The 20,399-nt window shown below is 42.6% G+C and overlaps 1 protein-coding gene across 1 annotated transcript in view; it reads left to right on the plus strand.

The window, feature by feature from the left end:
- The window catches only part of CCN4 (cellular communication network factor 4), a gene marked incomplete at both ends in the record, with an annotated part of 35,443 nt that overhangs the window by 14,021 nt on the left and 1,023 nt on the right, over positions 1–20,399 (plus strand). The window contains 2 exons of the mRNA XM_080611218.1: positions 14,503–14,773; positions 18,264–18,521. Of these exons, the coding sequence (XP_080467344.1) occupies positions 14,503–14,773; positions 18,264–18,521 (529 nt within the window). The remainder of the gene's footprint in view (positions 1–14,502; positions 14,774–18,263; positions 18,522–20,399) is intronic.

Consider the following 20,399-nt stretch of genomic DNA (forward strand, 5'->3'; position numbering starts at 1 on the left):
TTTTTTTTTGCACATCCCCACACATTTTACATCCTGTTGTGGTTTAACACTATTAGAAAAGAACAGGATTTCCTCTTGCTTTTGGTGAAAACACTTCTTTCCTTTGCAAGCCCTGCTTTCTGGTGTGCGTTCATGGAGGAGAAAGTCATTTTACCTTCTAAGTTTAATTCATAACAATTGAAATGCAATCAATAAATTCCCTGGCAAAGGCATCAGCGGAAGGCCAATGTACCAAAATTCTACAAACAGGATTTCTATGTGTGAGATAAGAAAGCGTCTACCAGATTCAACATGGGGTAAATTACACGCCAAGGGTATTTCAGCCCCTCATACCAGAACAAAATCTCCATTCAAAGCATCATAGAATCATAGAACAGTTTGGGTTGGAAAGGATCTTGAGATCATCCAGTTCCAAGCCCCCTACCATGCCCAGGGACACCTCAAGTAACCATGTCACCCAAGGCTCTGTCCAACCTGGCCTTGAACACTGCCAGGGATGGAGCATTCACAACCTCCCTGGACAACCCATTCCAGTGCCTCACCACCCTTACAGTAAAGAACTTCCTTATATCCAGTATAAACTTGACACTGATCTACTGAGTGTCTTGCAAATGTGGTAACTGCTTATAACCAAAAGTCCAATCTTTTACAGCACTGGACTGGTGTTTTGCTCAGGAACATTTTTGGAGCCATTGTGCACATGCATTTGATTGCCAGTGGTTTGTATTTGTTGACTAGCTCTAAATTAACTTTATTGTGCAAATCATCTGACTTTCGTTAGCACCAATATTCTTTTAAGGCATTTGTATTTTAATCACGCTGTTCTGGCTGCCATTTCTCCTTTGCAGTGACTGTGAGAAGTGAACAAGATGCATCCATGTTCAAAAACCATGTGGCTGTGCGGTCCACATTAGGAAGTAACTGCCATTAAAAACAAGCTGCTTGCATTGGCTCCTTTTAGTATTCTTATTTGTGGCTGTGTCTTACTGCATTGGAACCTCCATGTCCCAGTCAAAACTGATTTCTTCCACTCTTCTTCTTTATCCAGCTTTATTCCTAGATAAACAAAAGTGGATAGGTCTCATGAGAGGGCTTTTTCCTTGTTTGTTTTTTCTGGGGCAAAGCTGATCAGAAACCATCTTGGTTGTGTAAGACCCAAGTAGCTTCTACATCCATTGAGAAGAAAAGGTTTTCATCTGCCTTTAACGGGATGAATTGACCTTCAAGTGGTTGCATACCCTTAAACTTTGCCCTCTTGATGGACTTGAAAGCAGCATTTTGTTAAGAAAGAAGAGGTTGGTTGGTTTGATTGGTTGGGAATATAGCTCAGGTGAAGTTAATGACAGAATTCCAAAAATTAATAATGACATAAAACCACTTCATTGTTTTCCATGTTTTATTAGATGCTTTCTTTGGAATTGCTGTATTGTTTTTTCATTTGACTGAAAGCAGTGGTGGTGTTGATTTCTAACATGATCCCCAGATAGGTCAGAGTATCTCAGGAAGAACTCATTTACCTCAGATAGGTTCCAGCTTTAAGGGATTAGTTTCATACTCGATGGCATTCAGTTCATGTACTTCTGATGTCTTGTGCATATGCCCTAGGCTCAGGTACTGTGTGGCATTGTACACTTTACTGAGACTAAGCTGAGGAGCCAGGTGAGGATACCACTCGACCTCAGTTTCCCAGTTGTCAAAGACAGAGGATGCTTCATTCCACCATCCTCTATCCTTTTGGTAGGCTATAAACTATTTGGCCAGGCTTGTCTCTTATAACAGATCATAAAAAAATCTCAACACAGAAATGTCTTGGATCTGGTACGTCTGATGATGAGTACATTGAGTGTACTCAATTTACGGTCTCCACCTTTCTGCTTACAAACCCTGTCCTCCAATCTACTTCAGGGTCTTGACCATCATCTAGAAAAGTTAACAGATTCCAGATTTGTTCACTGATTTCTTTAACTCTCATAGCTTTAGCCCTTATGTTCTCCAGTATCATCTGTGTGAAGGGTCTTTGGCAAGTAATGTCTCTGCTTCACATGTTGAGCTAGTAAATTCCTTCAGTTAGGCTGGGCTTGTTCCAGGGATTTGGGGCAGACAAGCTCATCTAAGCTTGGGATAAGGAGGCCTCTAGCTAATCACCACGCTCCTGCTAAATGATCTCACCATAAATTTGGCAAGGTTATTTGTGCTGATCTCGCTTCAGTTTCTAATATGAGCTTATACAGTGATTCATTTGTCTAGCTTACGGGTCACCATGTTTCTGGCTTGATGACAACCTGGTGTGCATGGGTGCAGATTCACTTCCAGCCATATGCTGTACACTTGAACAAATCCAGAGCTTGCAGCAGCATTTCAATTGAATTTACTGGTTTTATTTAAAAGCCATTAGTCTTTTTGTGTGTGTGGTCTTGTTCTGTGGACTTTTGCTTTTGTGTCAGAAGAAAAAAGCTCAGAAACGTGTGCTTAGCATGCTGCTGCTTGTCCTCTTATACATCAGATATCACTATTGCAAATGACTTCACATTTCCTTTTTGAGATTCTTTTCAGCACATCTAAAACACAGTGACAAAATGTATAATTAAATCTTTTGGGGGGATTTTAAGAGGCAGTTGTTTGATATTGGTACCCCATGATACAGCTAAAAGCTTGATATTAGCTTTAGGAAGAGAACATATCAGGAAGACAATGTGTCCCCAGAGAATGTAATACTTCAGTTCCTTAAGGAAGTGATTCAAGACAGCATCTGCTCTATGCTGTGCATCATTTTATACATTCCTTCAGATCCCTGAACCTGAAGTAGATTATGTGGATACATGTCTATTTGTGTGTGTCAGTTTATAGCACTCATACAAATGTAATAGGAATAATGTCTGCGATTTTGAAAGAGGCAGAAGGAGCTTACACAATAGCAAAGACAGAAAACTTAACCATTGGAAGTAGAATAGACCATGGTGCTGTTTCTGTCCCACTGCAGATGTGATGAGACGCCCATAAAGTCTGATGTAGAAGGTTCCCTTTCCTTCTTTGTGACAGCATGCGCACTCTGGTTAGTCCATGTTCATGGTCCACCCCTCACCCTGTCTTTATCACTTCGTACAACTTTAACTTGCAGGGAGTTTTGTGGTTTGTCTTCTTGACTATGTGACTGTCTTTTGCCTCTGTACCCTCAGTGTGATAACAACATTCATTCACTTCCCACATACCTTAGCACACCTGCGGTCCTGTTTTCAGACTTCCAGATGCCTGGCACTTGTTCAGAACGTCAGTCCAGCCTCTTGCTGTCTGGATGCATCCCATACTCGTCAACTTGTGTTTCCCTTCCTTAATTTAAATTCTACTGATCCTAGCTGAGTCAGTTTTTAACACCATAAATACTTCCTTTACCCCCATAAGTTTTCTCCTAGCAGACTTTGCACTCTGTGCACAGTTGCTGATGAAGAGGGTGCAACTCTCGCCATCTTTTTGGTCTTCCCCATATTTGTCCAAATTAGTGTAATCAAACCCACTTACCTAATAATCCCCAGAGCTTTTAGAAAATGGTCTGATTTCTACATACACAGGTAAAGGTTCCTTTTTAACTGCTGTAGCCTTATAAAAGAAAACTAAACTCTCTGTATTTGCCCTAACGTTATTGATAACTCCATGTCATCTGTACCAATCAGAGGAAGTTGTGTTCCACTGTCTGGGTCATTGTGTACTCCTTTTACCTTCATGCAGTGAGCATCAATGATTTAACAGACTCCTGAAGAGAGGTTTCTGGTTACGGGAAATTCAGTGCAATAAGTGTTGGTCCACGATCTTTGGAAGCTAATTTGTTTGTTCTCATGGGATCTCATGGTGGTGCTATCAGCTGAATTTTTCACAACAGAAGTGTGAAAGTATCACAAGGCCTCCAAGTACAGCAGCATTATTATATGTGTTAAACGAGGGTCAGTGGGGTTTCTGGAGGCTGTGAGGGAGGTTCTTCTGCATCTCTCATTCGCTGAATCTCTTGTTCCCATTCTGTCTGGTTTGAATGGGACTTGATCTTGGTCAAAGGAGATTTAATCCAGTGGTGAATCATGCAGGTTCCTCCTCTTCCCACCTTCCTGGTAATACTTTCTCTACTTCTGCACAAAAAAGATCTTGTCTAATGTTCTCTCATCATTTGTGAACTCTGTATACTGAATATTTGCTGCAGCAATTAGCTGGCAGGAGTCTCAGCCCACAAGAAAGACAAAAGGGGTCACATTTGTTTGCTCCACATCCTCATGCCCTCAGGCTGGCTCTGTAGTGGGAAGCAAAAGAGAAGATGGAGCCAGAAATGCAGTAGAGCCAAGCTGGGCCATGTAGAGTGTTGGAGATCAAGGCACAAGCTAATAAGTTAGACCAAGGCAAGCACAATACAGTAATAACATGGTGGGGTTTGGCATTGCTGGCATTTAGAATTGCAGTATTATTATTACTCTTTTCCACTGCTCAGTATAAGATCCAGTCTGATGACACCCCTCTCCCACTCTGGGTTTTGGTGATTTCCGGCTCTGGTTTTCTAGAAGCAGCCTCAGGCACTAGTCAGACTCTGGCTGAACATTTAGATTCCATGATTCTGTAAAGAAAATCCTCTTTATACACACAAGTATGGCCAGGCTATATCCAGATGACCAGATGACCAGGCTGTGGTATTGATGTCGATGTCTTTGCTTCAAACATACAAATGCGGCTTTTCTGATATCTGTACACATAGAGCTAAATCACTTCACATCCTATGAGAGGCTTTTGCCATTATTTTGCCTGGCAAAGGGTAAGATAACAGATACCATTTCAAGATGGGTCATAGAATCATAGAATAGCTTGGGTTGGAAGGAACCTTCGAAGCTCATCTAGTCCAACATCCCTACAATGAGCAGGGACACCTTCAATTAGCTCAGGTTGCTCAGAACCACATCCAGCCTGGCTTTGAATGTCTCCAGAGATGGCGCATCTGAAAGATGAAGATTTATTATGCCTAGGATTGATATCGGATGTTTAAGAGAGCAAAGTATGTGGCAGCTAATAAAGAATTGGTGTTTCTTCCTAATGTTCTGCAATCAAGCTCTGAGTTAGTTCCATGTCCTTCTACAGTGTGCAAAAGTCTGACATCTTCTGTTGACCCTAAGGATGTTGCTGAACTATATGTCTTCCATCTGCATTCTTTATCTAAAAGATTTCATAGAATACTATAAGCTATATTTACCACGATGTGCCATGCTGAGTGTAAAAGTATCGTTTCATGGTGGAACTCTTTATCTGGAAATGCTGCTGTTTATTCAGACAAGATGTAGTCTCCACCTGTATGTACGTCCATACAGAGATGTAGCAATGCAGTCTTACTTATCATCTTTCATTGAGAGTCTTGAGGTGGCTTTGATGCAGTGATACAACACTATATTAAATGGCAGTTACGGATTTGTTGGATGAAGCCATGTATGCTATGTGTTCCAAAGGGGCCATTAAAGTAGCAGCAGCTTCTCTTTCCTTTTGTTATCTTGAAATCTTCCAGCTACAAAACCAGACTTCTTGTAGGTTTCCTGTTGTCAGATTAAATAACAATTAGCTGCCAAATAGCATTTTTGGCTGTGCTCATGGTATGAGAGGGGATGGACCTGCAAAGTCAAATTCTTCTGTCTGTATTAAATGCACCATTTAATAAAAAGATTAGGTTTTATTTCCCTGTGCCAGAACCAGACTTTAGGTGGCAACACACAAGACTGAACTGATGAAGGCATCTCATTGGTTGTTTAGGTCTATGGGCATATTCCATCTGTGGTTTTGGCTAGGTATGCATTCACAGGCTGCCAAAAACACTGCTTGTCAGTGCCCTCTGGAGGTCTTAAATCCAACAGCTGAGGATGGAGAATTCAGAGCATCCCTGGATGACCTGTTCTGGTGCTGCACTGCTCTGCTAGTGAAGAAGTTGCCTTCCTGGTGTCCCAACTAAACATCCTCAACTATGTCTTGTGGCTGCTGCCCATTAGTACACTCTCTGCTACCACTGAGATATGCTAGACCATCCATTAGCCTCTTTACTAGACTACTCAAGCCCAGCTCCCTCAACATCTCCTCCTGGGTGGTAACCTTTAGGTCTCTGACCATCTCAGTCCCATGGGAGGAAGGTGGCTGCTTAAAGGAAATAGGGATGCATAAGTCCATCAGTTCATCAGCAACTCTAGGGTAGGACATATATTAGGTCAAGCAGAGCAAACTGTTTCAGATTTAAGAGTTTAAATAACAATGACATTTTAAAATGAAAGGTTGTTTTAAGTCAAAATGCTCTGCACTGGAACAGGAACAGAAAATTGTTGATACTTGAAAAAACAAATTTATATTTTTATTAGAAAAACCATGAAAACCAGGATTATTTTGAAAAATGCTATGTCCTCTGTACTCTTTTTGACGTGAAAAAACAAGCAACCAAGCAAAGAAACAAAACCAAACAACCAGAGTGGAGCTTTTCAATTTTACTTACTTTACTTCTTTTGACCAGATTGGGGCAGTGTCCCCCAAGGCAGTAAGGGTATAGAATCACAGAATAGTTAGGGTTGGAAAGGACCTGAAAGTCATCTTCCTTTTGATTTCAAGGCCATGACTGAGAAAGAGGAGATGAGTAAATGCAGATCATAACTTCTTGCAAAGTAAAACCTCTGCCAAAGCGGACTGGGAGCTGGATCTGTGATACTTCTTTTACAACTCAGCTTGCGATTCATATGTCAACATCTTGCTTTGTACAGGTTTGAGATGGTTTGTAACTCTATGACCATGACCTTGGATAGTCCAGATGCACTTTTCACTTTCCTAAACTTGAAGTCTGTCTGCTTGTCCCTTCTGGAGGCTTTTCTCATTGCTCCTCCAGATGTTCTCTGTTACTTTTCAGACTCTAGTTCAAGCTGGTTTCGCTGGATGAGCTCACTAACTGCACAAACAGAACACGTGCAGAGCAAGACATTAAAATGTTCTTCGAGCCCAGGAATTATGCTGTTTAATATCCCGATTAGTGGGATCTGTGGTGGCAGTGTGAATTTGTTAATGATGTCCAAACATTTTTAGGTCACCCTATTCTAAGCAAGTGCTGCTTTTACTGGGGCAACACTTATGAAACGTCAGGTTTCTTTCTAACAGGGAAGTTCTTTCACTCTGAAAACTGTGAAGAAAATGTGAGGCCACACTACGTCTGCCAGTATAAGCAAATCTTTGGCAAAAAGGAGAATGTATGTAATCTTTATGATTGTTTAAACTGAGTTAGAAAAGACTATTCCAAACATCTGCTTACATTCTTCCCACAGTCACATTTCCCAAAATAAAGTTATGGGAAGCTGATCGTTCATCACTCATATATCCACAGAAATAGTAATGCTTGACTCACTGTGGATATTTTATTTTCTTGGGCTGTTGGATGTTATGCTTCATGTAGAACGTTCCATTCTGCTCAGCCTGCAATGCACAGCAAGAATAAATCCAGCTGGCACTTGACATCTATAAAACTATCTTATATTTTCTGGGTTCCGAGTCTGTTATTTTACAATATGTTCTGAAGATTTCATGTCTGGGATCAATTTTAATGAGGTATTTAGAAGCTCGTGCATACTCTGGGGAAGCTGAACCCCAAATAACCATATTTTCCTCTTACCATGCAGGATCTGATTTATATCTCTGTCCTGATGCTAGCTCACTTTTTAGTAGTATTTCCTTGTGATAGTTTATGAACAGTCATGGGGACTCAGGGATTCGCAGCAAGAGTTCGACAGCACAGAAGTCCTGATGGTGCTGTGATTACTGCTGATCTTGCTGTAAGAACTGGCTCTTTGGCGACCCATCTGTTCTAGGTGCAATAATAATGCAAATATTCAGCAATATTCAGCTCAGAAGTTCCAACTAAGATCAAGAAACAAACTTCAATTCCGAGGACCTGGTTTAAGCTCACTGATGTAAGCCAGGTCCTGTTTATCATTGCTAATGTGCCCATCCCTCTGACATACATTAGGAGTTGTTAACCTCTGTTCTCAAATGAAACTTAGCAATCTCTGTGCTTGCCCTGAGATGCAACTGAGGGATGGAAGGTTATGTGGCTTATTTAATAGATTATTTAGGTTTTATTTTGTCTTTTAATGTTTTACTTCCTTATTATGCTCCAGGCTCTGTGTTCCCCTGGGAACTGTGTTGTGTCAGGTTAGTATTAGGATGTTTGCAGCTCTGTGAATGCGGAGGTGAATCTCCTGGGATGCCTTTTCAGATCATTTTGGTTAATGGGAATATTTAGGGTGGTACGTGCTGTCGGAACTGGCTCTACCGGTATTTCTGCTTGTGCTGTCTACATCGTTCAGCCAGTAGGTGGAACCAGGAGAAAGCAAATGTGTCGTCTGGCTAAGAGATGCGAATGCATAGTCGTTCTCTGGGAGATGCATCCCTACATGTCCGCTTAAAGCTGTGGTTTTAACATCAGCGTCCATGTTTAAGACAGCCAAACTAGAACATCTGGAGGCATTTCTAAACAGTGACAGCTTGGTTGCCTAGAGAAGTAGTAAATGCTCCATACCTGTCAGTGTTCAAGGCCAGGTTGGACAGAGTCTTGGGTGACATGGTTTAGTGTGAGGTGTCTTATTAAAGTCCTTTTCAACCCAAACCATTCTGTGATTCTATGATGTGATCAGGCCTTGGCACATGCACTCCCACCAGTAAGGACGCTTGGGTCAGTCTGGAAATCATCTAATTTGATCACAAAGTAGTAAGGAGAATGTTTTAACAAAATTTCCTCACTGACCCATTTTGCTTTGTGAATGTGCAGAGACGGAGGACAAGGGATAATCCAGATCACATCATATCCCCATCAATAACATCTGGCATTTGCTCAAAAAGTCAGTATCAGAAATGTAGGTTAAAAATATTACTTTCATGTGTTTGAAGGTCAGAAATTAAAAGCAGTCCACCCAATGGCATGTGCCCTGCAAAACAGCTTGTGCAGCTACGAGTGAGCTCAAAAGCCCTCCTTTTAGAGTGAATTACCACCAAGGAGGTGATAAGGTCCTATGGTTTGAACAGACCTCTATCTGCCAGCTTCTGACCATTTCACCAGCTCTGCCATTAGTCAGAGGAGTTTAATTAAGAACTCACAGTCCTTTCTGGACTTTTTTCCCATCAATAAACTGAAGGTGAAGAGCATAAATAGCTTCTCCCTACCTTCACCCAGTTCATCATGATGAGAAAAATACTTGGAAGACAAAAGCTGTAAGAGTAAGATCATGCAGTACTGCAGTGAAATCAGTATACATGGATATATTTTTAAACACCTGTAAAAACTGGAAGCAAAGGGATATATTTCAATGCATTTACGGCTTTGCTGCTTAAAGGCAAAGTTTGAGGTTTCCTAATGCATTATGTAGAAGTGCTGCTGTATATCTGGCTGGCTTGCAATTTGGACTGTAGACACTATTTTCAACACCATAGCTTGGTCTTTCTAGTTTCCAAAACTAAAACAAACTTACAATTATAGTATTTTCCAACAAATTGAAACTCTACTTTGCCAGTAGGTAGAACATGCTGCTGAATGCTCCTATTTTGTATCTTTAAGACTTGGATAGTAAGCCTCATGGCTATTAAAACCACTTTTTTTGTGGTGATGGCAGGCAGTAAGTAATGTTTTTATTTTCTCCTTCTGTCTTCTTGGATGTGAACAGAAATCAGCTGGGAATTGTTGCTAGCGAAATAATACTCTCTGCAGATGCAAAAAGAAAGCCATTTTGGAGCTTGCCAAGCATAAATCAGGAGCAACTTTAATAGGGAGTTATCAACCACGGCAGGGTGAGAAAGGCTTCATCATGTTTTAATGAGAATGGACTTATACTTCCAAAAGCAGCAAAATTACAAACCCATTAGTAAATTGTGGTGGAATATATTCTCCTTAGCATTCAAGAAAACAAATCTGCAGACCTCAAGATGGAAGAGGAGTGTTACAAAACAAGTTAAATACAAGTACCTGGAAAAGCTAATTTATTGGCAGGCACATTCTTTTATGTTTCTAACATTTTGAAATAAACTTGCTGACTCTCCATCACTCTGTTTTTTGGTGTTAAGTTTCTCTTCATTCTCATTTTGGATTGCTTAACAAGCCTACTGTCCTCCTACACGTTACATTCGCCATGAAGTCATGATTCCTGAAATCTTAAATTACTTGATGTTTTTTTGTTTGTTTGCTTCCAGGTAAGGATGTCCATTGATGAAGGCCATTGCAGCGTGATTTCCTGTTGATAGCCAAAAGAGTTGTGATATTTATAAGGCATTATTCATGATGTCTTAACCATCATACCTATTCATAAGGAAGTGTCTATATCTCAAAATGTTATGGGACATGGAAGTAGTAGGGCTGAATTACTTTTCTAAAGGAATTTAGATATTCCAGCTGTGAAAGCTGACCATGGAAAAGGAAAAGCCAAGAATCTTCTAAACCTACAGAATTGTTTCTCCCATAGCAAAGCTCTGGGGGACTTAGGAGGGGAGAGAAGCAGTGCTTGAAAGCTGCTCAGGATGTACATTTTTTCTAGTGTCCAATGGACAACAGTTTTCAAAGGCTGGGTTTTGGTTGGGTTGCAGTGGAGCCTAGGACATGGTGTCATGTCCACCTCTCCATGCCTTTCCTATTTGCAAAATACAGCAGTCATAGTATTTTGATGCCTTAATTAATTTTAATGCCTTAATTAATCAGTCCACACTGGTTAATTAAAGATGCTCATGTAGCCCAAACCATGTATCCTTCCTATTGGTGACTTAGATATACCACTGGATCCTTCAGCTGGCACATCAGGAATTACAAGTTAGTAACTAAAAGGACACTCGAAAAGCCTCCTTGTCCAGGTCAAGATTTAGACCTAGAGGAAGCGCTGTTAAATAGTTTAATTTTAATTCATGTCTCTCACAAGCCACCACATGGCTCCCAGCTACCCAGTGCTTCACAAGAATTCAGCCTCAGTCCTTCATGTATTAACTAAAACCACAGGACTAACAAGGTTCGTGTTTGCTACGTGTGTTGATTCACAGTTTCATATCTACACAGAGTAGAAGCTGTTTGCTTGCTCATGTTGACAATAGAAATAAAGGACTGTGAAGGGCTTTACTTACAGGGTTGGGCCACAGCAATGGGCTCTTTAAATAGCTGTGTGAATTTTATCTGTGTACCTGGATTTGATTATTAAGCACTTTTTTTTAATGATCAGCAACAAAGTAAATAGGTTTATTGCACTTGAAGAGGCCTCTCTTCTCAAGTGACAGATTATTGCACCTATTCAAATTATTGCTAGTGGAATGAGAAATGCTGCTGTTAAAAGGCCAAAGCTTTTCACTGATTTGAATGTTCCTCTTTTAACAACTTTGGCAGCATCAAAGAGGCTTAAAGTGGGAGTAAATTATACTGGTATGTTTTAGTTTAAACATGACTTTAAAGGTGATTTTAAGCCAACTTTAAGGGCAACTGTTTGTAAGAGGGGTCTTAATGGAATTGGGAACTATGCCCAGAGCAAACACTGCCTATTTTACAGTGATTATCAATGTGTTAACAATTTAGTGTTCTGTATGGAGGGTAACTAGTTACTAAGATGCTTAAATACATCTTCAGATACAGCAATAGCAGCAGGTTTAGAAATGCACTTTAATAAAATCTGGGTCTTTTAGCAAGGATGCTGCCTAAGACAGCTGTGGGATTGCAGTGCTTGGGGATGCATTAACCCATAAAGCCTTGAATTAAAGCATTTTCTTCATGGCAAGCCTTTTGTTTGAGACATCTGAAACTGTAAAGAGGACAAAACACTGGAGAATATATGGTGCAGTACAAGCTAGCCAGAAATGACTGACAGGAAGCTCAACATGACCCACAAATGTGCACGTGCAACCCAGAGAGCCAACTGTATCCTGGGCTGCATGAAAAGGAGTGTGACCAGCAGGTCAAAGGAGGTGATCCTGCCCCTCTGCTCTGCTCTTGTGAGGCCTCACCTGGAGTACTGTGTTCAGCTCTGAGGATGCAGCATGAGAAAGACGTGGACTTGGAGTGAGTTCAGAGGAGGCCACAAAGATGATCAGAGGGCTGGTGCAGCTCTCCTGTGAAGACAGGTTGAGAGAGTTGGGCTTGTTCAGCCTGGAGGAAAGCAGCCTTCCAGTGCCTAAAAAGGGACTACAGGAAAGATGGAGAGGGGTTTTTTATAAGCATATGTAGCGATAGGACAGGGGAGAATGGGTTTAAATTGAAAAAGGGGAAATTTAGATTATATATAAGGAAGAAATTCTTTACTGTGAGGGTAGTGAGGCAGTAGAACAGGTTGCTCAGAGAAGTTGTGCCCCATCCCTGGAAACATTTAAAACCAGGTTAGATGGGGCTTTGAGCAATCTGCTCTAGTGGAAGGTGTCCCTGCCCATGGCAGGGATCTGGAACTGGATGAGCTTTAAGGTCCCTTCCAACCCAAACCATTCTGTGATTCTATGAATGGATGGAATTGCCTTAGTAATTTCTAGTCCTTGACTTTCCTTGTCTGAACTTTGTAGAGCTACGCACTTATTATTTCAGCCCTCATTTCTTGTCACAATAAAGGGCTTCTGGACCTCATGTACCCAAGCAGGGTCATGCTGTGGCTGCTTTTGATAGTCCATAAATAACCCCGTTTGTTCCTGTACCTGAGGTTCTGGGCCCTGCTTGACTCCCATGTGCAGCTCCAGTTTTCTATGCGGTAGTCCTGGTAGAAAAGGCACCTTTTTCCTTTGTCGCTGGGCTGATTTGCACCCTTCCAGAATCACAAGCATGGCTGATGCTGTTAAATGTCATCCAGAGTTTGCTCTGCAGGGACTGAAGAGTACAGAAGGCAATGAACCTCTGCCCTCTGTGGGTTTCTATGAGCTAATGTAACACAGCACTCCATTATCTCAGTAATAGTGACCTGAGTGTGTCTGCTGGCATAGCATCACTTTGTTACACGAAATCCCTTTTATACCTTGATTTACTTGATCAGATTTTTTATCTGATTATCAGATTTTTAATTAACCTGAACTTGTGGGGGTTTTTTTCCTGCTTCCCAAAGAAATGGAGATCAGAAAGTGGAAATTTGGCAGTATCCTCCCCATAAAAGTTCTCCTTCCTTTCTCATCATGCTGCAAATATTTGTGCATGGCTAATGGGAGAAACACTAGCATTATGAAGCTTCACTTGCACTCATCCAACTTAGCGTTCCCACAGTGGCTCCGTGTAGGACAAAAGCATGTGCCAAAAGGCAAAGGTGGAAAATCACTGCAGAAATATTCAAGTTGTTTGACTTTGTGGGCCAGGGAAATATCATGGGAACTCCAGCGAGACCTGGAAGAGCCCATCACAAATCTAAGTGTCTCATGACTAGTTTAGGGTGCACAGAGAGTGTTTCTGCTGAATATGGTAGTCTGGACACTGTGAAGGTTGGGTAAGTGTGGTTGTCAGAGTGCTCAGAGGAAATACATGACCTTAATTAATTGAGTGATGAATTAATTAATTGTTATAGCCATATTGTGGTTTCTTTGCTTAGGACTAGGACTCTGTCAGGGAGCTAAACTGCATGTGTGTTGTGTTATAGGGATGGAGATAGATAAGCAAACTATTTTTCAGACAGAGGTGGGTGAACTTGTGAATCATGGTGTTCACAGACAGCCGGATTTTGGCTTCAGAGGTTCTTTTCCTTCCCTAACCTCATCTCTACTCAAGTCAAAGGACTAGGACATTGTAAGAAAGCAGTTGTGCTATTAGCAGTACCAGAAGAGATGGCCAAGACATCCTCAGGACATCCATGATGGAGTGCTAGGTCTGTGGGTTCAAATCATCCGTACAACACAGATGTTCATGAGTGGCTGTGAGGATGGTGGACTCACAGGTCTGTTCCTGGTACCCTCGTGGATTTATTGGATCTTGTGTTTTGGATTCAAGACCCACACAAATATGGATAAACCTGAAGAAGATGAGGCCAAACAGGCCCGCATGAGCTTTCCCTCTGTAACATGATGACCGTTACCTCCATCAGTGACTGATGCACATGGAAGCCTTTAAGCAGCCAAGAGAGGCCCTAGAGCCATCTCTCAATCCACAGGGACAAGCTATAGGTGGCACAATCCTTTGTCAGAGCCAGGCACCACAGGGTAACACATACTGGACACACCACACCTTCTTCTCATGTGTCAGAGGGAGGGTTTGACATGTTCACTTATGGAGAGAGACCTCTGTTTAGGGAGGAGACGTCTGGAAAAGGCTGAGTATAGCAGACTGGGGCAATGCAGTTTAGACGCTAGTCTGAGCTGCAGAGCATTTGCCCTAAGCTGGTATCTGAGAGATACAAGACAGCAGTGACAGCTCCCTTTCTGTGTCTCTTTGACATTTACCCCTTGGTTTCCTTGCAGACCTACGGGGTTTGTAATTGAGGACTAGTCACCAAAGGGTTTGCAAGCCCCTTTTCTCTGGAACGGTCTCCAAGTGTGTTTCTTTGTTTGTAGGCCATTGCCCAGACCACCACCACCACCATGACCACCACCACAGAGACCTACACGCGGACTCAGTACTGTAAGTGGCCATGCGAATGTCCGAAGTCCCCACCTCGGTGCTCGGTGGGCATCAGCCTGGTCACAGATGGCTGCGACTGCTGCAAGATGTGTGCCAAGCAGCGTGGAGAGAGATGCACTGAGGCTGACACTTGTGACTTCCACAGGGGCTTGTACTGTGACTACAGTGGAGACAGACCTAGGTACGAAATAGGAGTATGTGCACGTAAGTGATGTACATATATTTTTGACTTAGACACGCAGTGGCAGGTCCCCTCAGTTTGAGCAGTGGCTGAGATTAATCTCATTAGATACTTGACTGTATGCTCATCAACTCCTCTGTTCATCATCTTCCGTTTCTTTATAGCTGTCTTCATTTTGGGGCAGTTGGCTGGATGAGAAATGACATCTGAATTTGTGCTCTTTGAGTTGGCTGCAGCCAAGAGCAATGACCAGCCATCATCTGGAAGTCTTCAGATTTAGAAGTAGATGATTTTATACTCCCCACAATAGGAAAAGATGCTGTAGTGGGTTGGGCATGAAGGAAGCATAGATATACAGTTGTCTTTAAAGGCAAGCAATGTGGGTGTCTACATTAAGGGGACAATTCTGACTTATTCCCAATAGTGGATCCCTGAGAAGTATAACATGCGGTATCCTGTCCAATAGGGTTGGGGTTGAATCGTCTCCTAGCAAATTTTCTTGGTGACAAATTGAGGTCTGAGCCTTAATCTTACAGAGGTTTCAGTCATGTCAGCTGCCATGAAGCAGAAGGATTTCTTCCTGCCCATCACAAGGAAATCTTGGTGGGATAATTCATGTGACTGGAATGTTTTTATTCAAATAGAAATGAGATAATATTTGTGTGTCTGGGATATGTCCACTTGTTCTGAGATGCAGAACATGGGGGGAATCTAATCTCCTCATAAATGTCATAAGTGATTGAAAATCATTACTCTGGGAATCATTAAAAGGAAAGGATCATGAGTAAATCCACAGAGGTAGCTGATCAGAAATGATGCTGACTGTTTAGCATGATATTAGAAGATACTGGTTACAGCTTTAGATTCATAAACAGGAAGAAGCCACCACAAATGGTCCTAATAGAAAATGCAACTTGGAAGGAAACGTGGAGGAGAGCTGATGGTGTGATGGATAGAATAACTGATCCACAGAAAAGAGAAAAGATTGCAAGTACTGTGTTTCAATAAACTTAGAATATCAGCAGAAGCTTTGCAAGGGGCAAGCCTAAGGAGTAAAGAGGTTTAGGATAGCTGACAGAAATACTAGAGGTTGTAAGGAAGAGTAGTAAGAAATTAGCATGGCTTTGCATTAGCTCATCCACAAAAAAACAATATATTAGAATCATAGAATAGAATCATGGGTTAGGGTTGGAAAGGACCTTAAGATCATCCAGTTCCAACCCCCCTGCCATGGTCAGGGACACCCCACACTAAACCATGTCACCCAAGGCTCTGTCCAACATGGCCTTGAACACCACCAGGGATGGAGCATTCACAACCTCCCTGGGCAACCCATTCCAGTGCCTCAACACCCTCTCAGTAAAGAATTTCTTCCTTATATCCAATCTAAACTTCCCCTGTTTAAGTTTGAACCCGTTACCCTTTGTCCTGTCACTACAGTCCCTAATGAATAGTCCATCCCCAGCATCCCTATAGCCCCCCTTCAGATACTGAAAGGCTGCTATGACGTCTCCACGCAGCCTTAATTCCTTATTATATTCTCTATTATGTGACATTCATGACTATAAGGTGAGGGGCATTGTGGTGTGCACAGCTGGGGGGCATGAGAAGTAGGTCTTCCCATGGTTAGGAAGTGGAGTGGCTTGTCTCTGGCTGCCATAGAAAGCTGTGGTCTTCCCCTTGCTTCAGCATCCAGGTGAAGGATCTGCTAACAGGATCTGCTGACATGTTCTTTTCATGCACTGGGTCATATATTGACCACATCACTCCACTCTGATCACACCAGCTACTGCTGGGACCACAGGGTGAGTGAAGGCAAAAGTGGGACTCCTGAGCTGGGTGTTGGGGACCAACTGCTGTGAGGAATTTGCTTTGCAGTTGAATGCCAACAAGCCAGGTCTAGAGAATCCAGTGCACGCGGGACTACAGAAACAATGGAATCTGTGGAAAATAAAGATCCTGAAAGAGCTCAGAACTCTTTCAGGTGTTGGGAAAAGGAATGGAGTGAGAATGTGGGAAATTCAAGCTGTATCTGGACTGGCATGGTGAGGTGTGTCCAAGGTCTGGTCACCTGGACATCAGATAGGAGCGTCAATGCACGTCTCCTTTTGTTGGCTTTTTTCTGCACCAAAGCAGAGACAGCAGGATGCTGAGCACATGCTCAGGTGGGGAGGCAGGCATTGCGCACTTGAGGCCGGGAACAAGGATGTGACAGGAAGAGTGATGTGCTCCGAAAGTGCCTAACTTAGATGCAGATTCAGTGAGGTTCTGCATGAAGGCACTGAACAGCTCCTTTGTGTATGTTTGGGATGTTCTCATGATGAACCTCCTGATATATGAGACCTGCATGAAGTTGAGTTAACACAGTCCAGAAGGGATATGCTGGTAGCAAAATACCAGGTAATACAGCATTTTCTTGAGCTGTCATTATCTGTGTGTACACCTCGAAGTTTAACTGAGTTCTCAGCTCCGCTCCAGCTCCAGCACTGAGTGATGTCTCTTCAATACAAAGGCGGAAGCATGCTCAAAATTGGAGCTGAACCTGCCCTTCAAATAGCAACAACTCTCATTTTTGTACAGGAAAAGGGATTTGTGTTTGATGTTTTCATTCAGCCCATTCTAAAAGTAAGAAGCCTTTGCAGAATTTGAACCCGCATTTTGATCCATGTTAGCCTTGAAGCAGCTACATGGCAGCTCCATTTCCAACCAGACTCAAAACTTAAGCAACCTGATCGGTGTGTGTACACTGCCTCCGTGTGAGCAAACAAGAAACTGAAGCTTGAATTTTCCATTAGATTTGTGTGACTGGTTCCAAATAACTGTTACAACTTTGAAATAAGAAAGTGGCTGCTTTTTGAACCAATGCGATTTCTGTTCATGGGCAATCAAAAAGTTTGATTTTTTATTATTTTGGTGATTTTATTTTAAGATATTCATAAAATACCAAGTTCTGTGGCCTTACAATGTGTTACTTCATTTTCCAAGAAAACTGTTCTGTGGCAAACTGAAGTTGCCTAAATATAGGATTCCAGTGCCATTTTAAGCACTCCTTCACTTGGGTGTTCTCCTGCTGTTGCTTCAGAAGGTGTTGTGAAGAGCTGAGCCATATTTGCAACTCCATGTGGTCCTTTCATACATCTCTGAAAACATTAAATTTCATTCAATACTTATTGAATTGCTTGTATTGCTCCTTCTTTTACCAGCAGGCTACAAAATGATTTTTAAATGAGAATTTGTGGATAAAACTTGTTTTATTTTCTAACATCTTTCCTCCATGAAGCATTAAAAGATTCTTCTTTTTTTTGCTGTAATTCAAAATGAAAACTGTTTCCTAGATGGTGTAACCATATTTCGCTCAGCATCACGCTGACGTCATCATCCCACAGCCGTGTCTCCATGCTGGCTCCATTAGCCCAGGGAGCAGCTTGGTACAGAAGCACATCAGCACTGTTTGTCACCAGCATTATTCTAACAGTGCTCTGTGTGTCTTTCTCTCTTCTTCTTTCCTTTCAGAGATTGTCGGTGTAGGATGTGTCCTCAATGGAGTCAGGTATAACAACGGGGACACGTTTCAGCCCAACTGCAAATACAACTGCACATGCATTAACGGGGCTGTGGGCTGTATTCCCATGTGCACAAACTCACGTCCTCCCCTTGTCTGGTGCCCAAACCCAAAGCTGATTAAGTTAGCAGGGAAGTGCTGCGAGCAGTGGATTTGTGATGACTCCAAGAAAATCAGGAAGACTTCTCCACGCCACATCTCCTCTGCAGGTATGGTGGGACTGACATGGACTTCTTAGGTCAATGGGCAACTGGAGGTCAGTCTGAAACCAAAGTATCAGCTTGTACCGGCAGGCATCTGGTCTTTGTGTGAATGAGGCACAGAGACTCCAGCATGTAGTGAAGGAGAGGACATGTGAAACACAGTGGTGTGCTTGAACTGCTCAGCAGCAATGTGAGATTCACCAAGCATGCCTGTGTGACAAAGCCCCCTCTGAAGCACACATCTGCTGGCACTTGGAAGATGTCACAAGTCCTTTTAACATCACCAATTTGTATTCAGACTGGGCCCTCTGCAAAGCGGAATGGGTTCAGTTTAATTTGGGACTGAGGCTTTCTGTCTGGGTTATAGACTGGATGTGAGGAAGAATTCTTCCCTGTGAGGGTGCTGAGGCACTGCACAGGTTGCCCAGAGAAGCTGTGGCTCTCACATCCCTGGAAACATTCAAAACCAGGTTGGGCAGGGCTTTGAGAAACCTGCTCTAGTGGAAGGTGTCCCTGCCCATGGCAGGGGGTTGGAACTGGGTGATGTTTAAGGTCCCTTCCAACCCAAACCAGTCTGGGATTCTGTGATTTTAAAGCCCAGTATTTTAGTAGTCCCAAAGTTACGTAACACCTTGAAAACATTTACTGTGGAAGCTTCACTGCCAGTTCACAGTTCTGGACTGATTGAACTGAATTTTGACATTATTGAACTGTATTACATATCACATAAGGTATCTTCTTTCCTCATACATTCATAGTGAGGATTGTGTAGCTCACTGCACAGAGCTGGTGCCATTTCCCTCTGATCCCAAAGGCTTAAGATGGACTTACTCTGCCATACATCTTAAATTTATCCTCATGACACCCTGTGATGCAATGTAGTGACATTAGCCACATTAGCTCCATATTTTAGACTATCTCACAAAAGCAGAGCTCAAGGACACGTGGAATGCTTGCTGTAAACCAGGATTTTGGTTCCTTACTGGCAAAGATTTTATTCCCAGTCCTTGGTTTGTATTTTTGTTGCACAAAACAAAGCCTCAATCTCCATTTTGGGGGTTAAACCCACTACACTTTCTCCCTCACTTTTGTCCATGGTAGCTTTGAACTGTAGGTCCAAATTCAAAACATCTACTACTGAAATTAACCTTATGTCTTCATGGCCTGTGTCCCAACATGGGCATAACACAGCTTTCCTTGCCTGACCTTTTCTCTCATAAGTAGAAGCCTTATAAAAGCAAGGCTAGCAATTACTACATTTAACATAATAACTAATAGAGTAATAAATCTAATACTGAGCGAGCTCAATGCAGCAGTTTCTATCAGAGCTTTGCCTGCAGGCTGTATTGTGAGTCAAAGACCAGTGGGGACCTTGGCCGAGGCTGTGAAGGAACCTGAACTGGGGTTGTCAGCTGCTTTCAAAACAGAGCCCACCCCTTCTTCAAGTGGCTGCCGAGCCCTCTGAGAGCTATTCAAGCTGCTCTTCCTCCTAGTGAAAGGCAGTGGCTGCTTCCCAAGCCCCTCAGCCATCCAGCGGGCTGTTGACCACTTTCTGTTACAGAATCAATTGAATGGGCTCAGAAATAAACCTTCATCCCTTTTCTGCACTGGCTGTAATTGTTTGCATTGTGGCAGCACCTGGGGGTCCCAGACAAGGACCCCCTTGTGTGAGGCTGCAAAGGGAGATGAAGAAATGAGCCCTGGCCCCAAGCGCTCGCAGCACCGGAGGGTCTGACACAAAGTAGGTCAGCAACAAAGGGGGTGGGATGAGAGGGTTCACGGGAATGCTGAACCAGTCCGCAGTGGTTTCATTGTTTGGGTTAGTGGCCTGAATGTGTAATGAGCTGGGGAGAGGGGGTTTAATATGGAAAGCTGCTGCGGCTG

This window comes from Psittacula echo (assembly GCF_963264785.1).
Source record: "Psittacula echo genome assembly, chromosome: 2".
NCBI lineage: Eukaryota > Metazoa > Chordata > Aves > Psittaciformes > Psittacidae > Psittacula > Psittacula echo.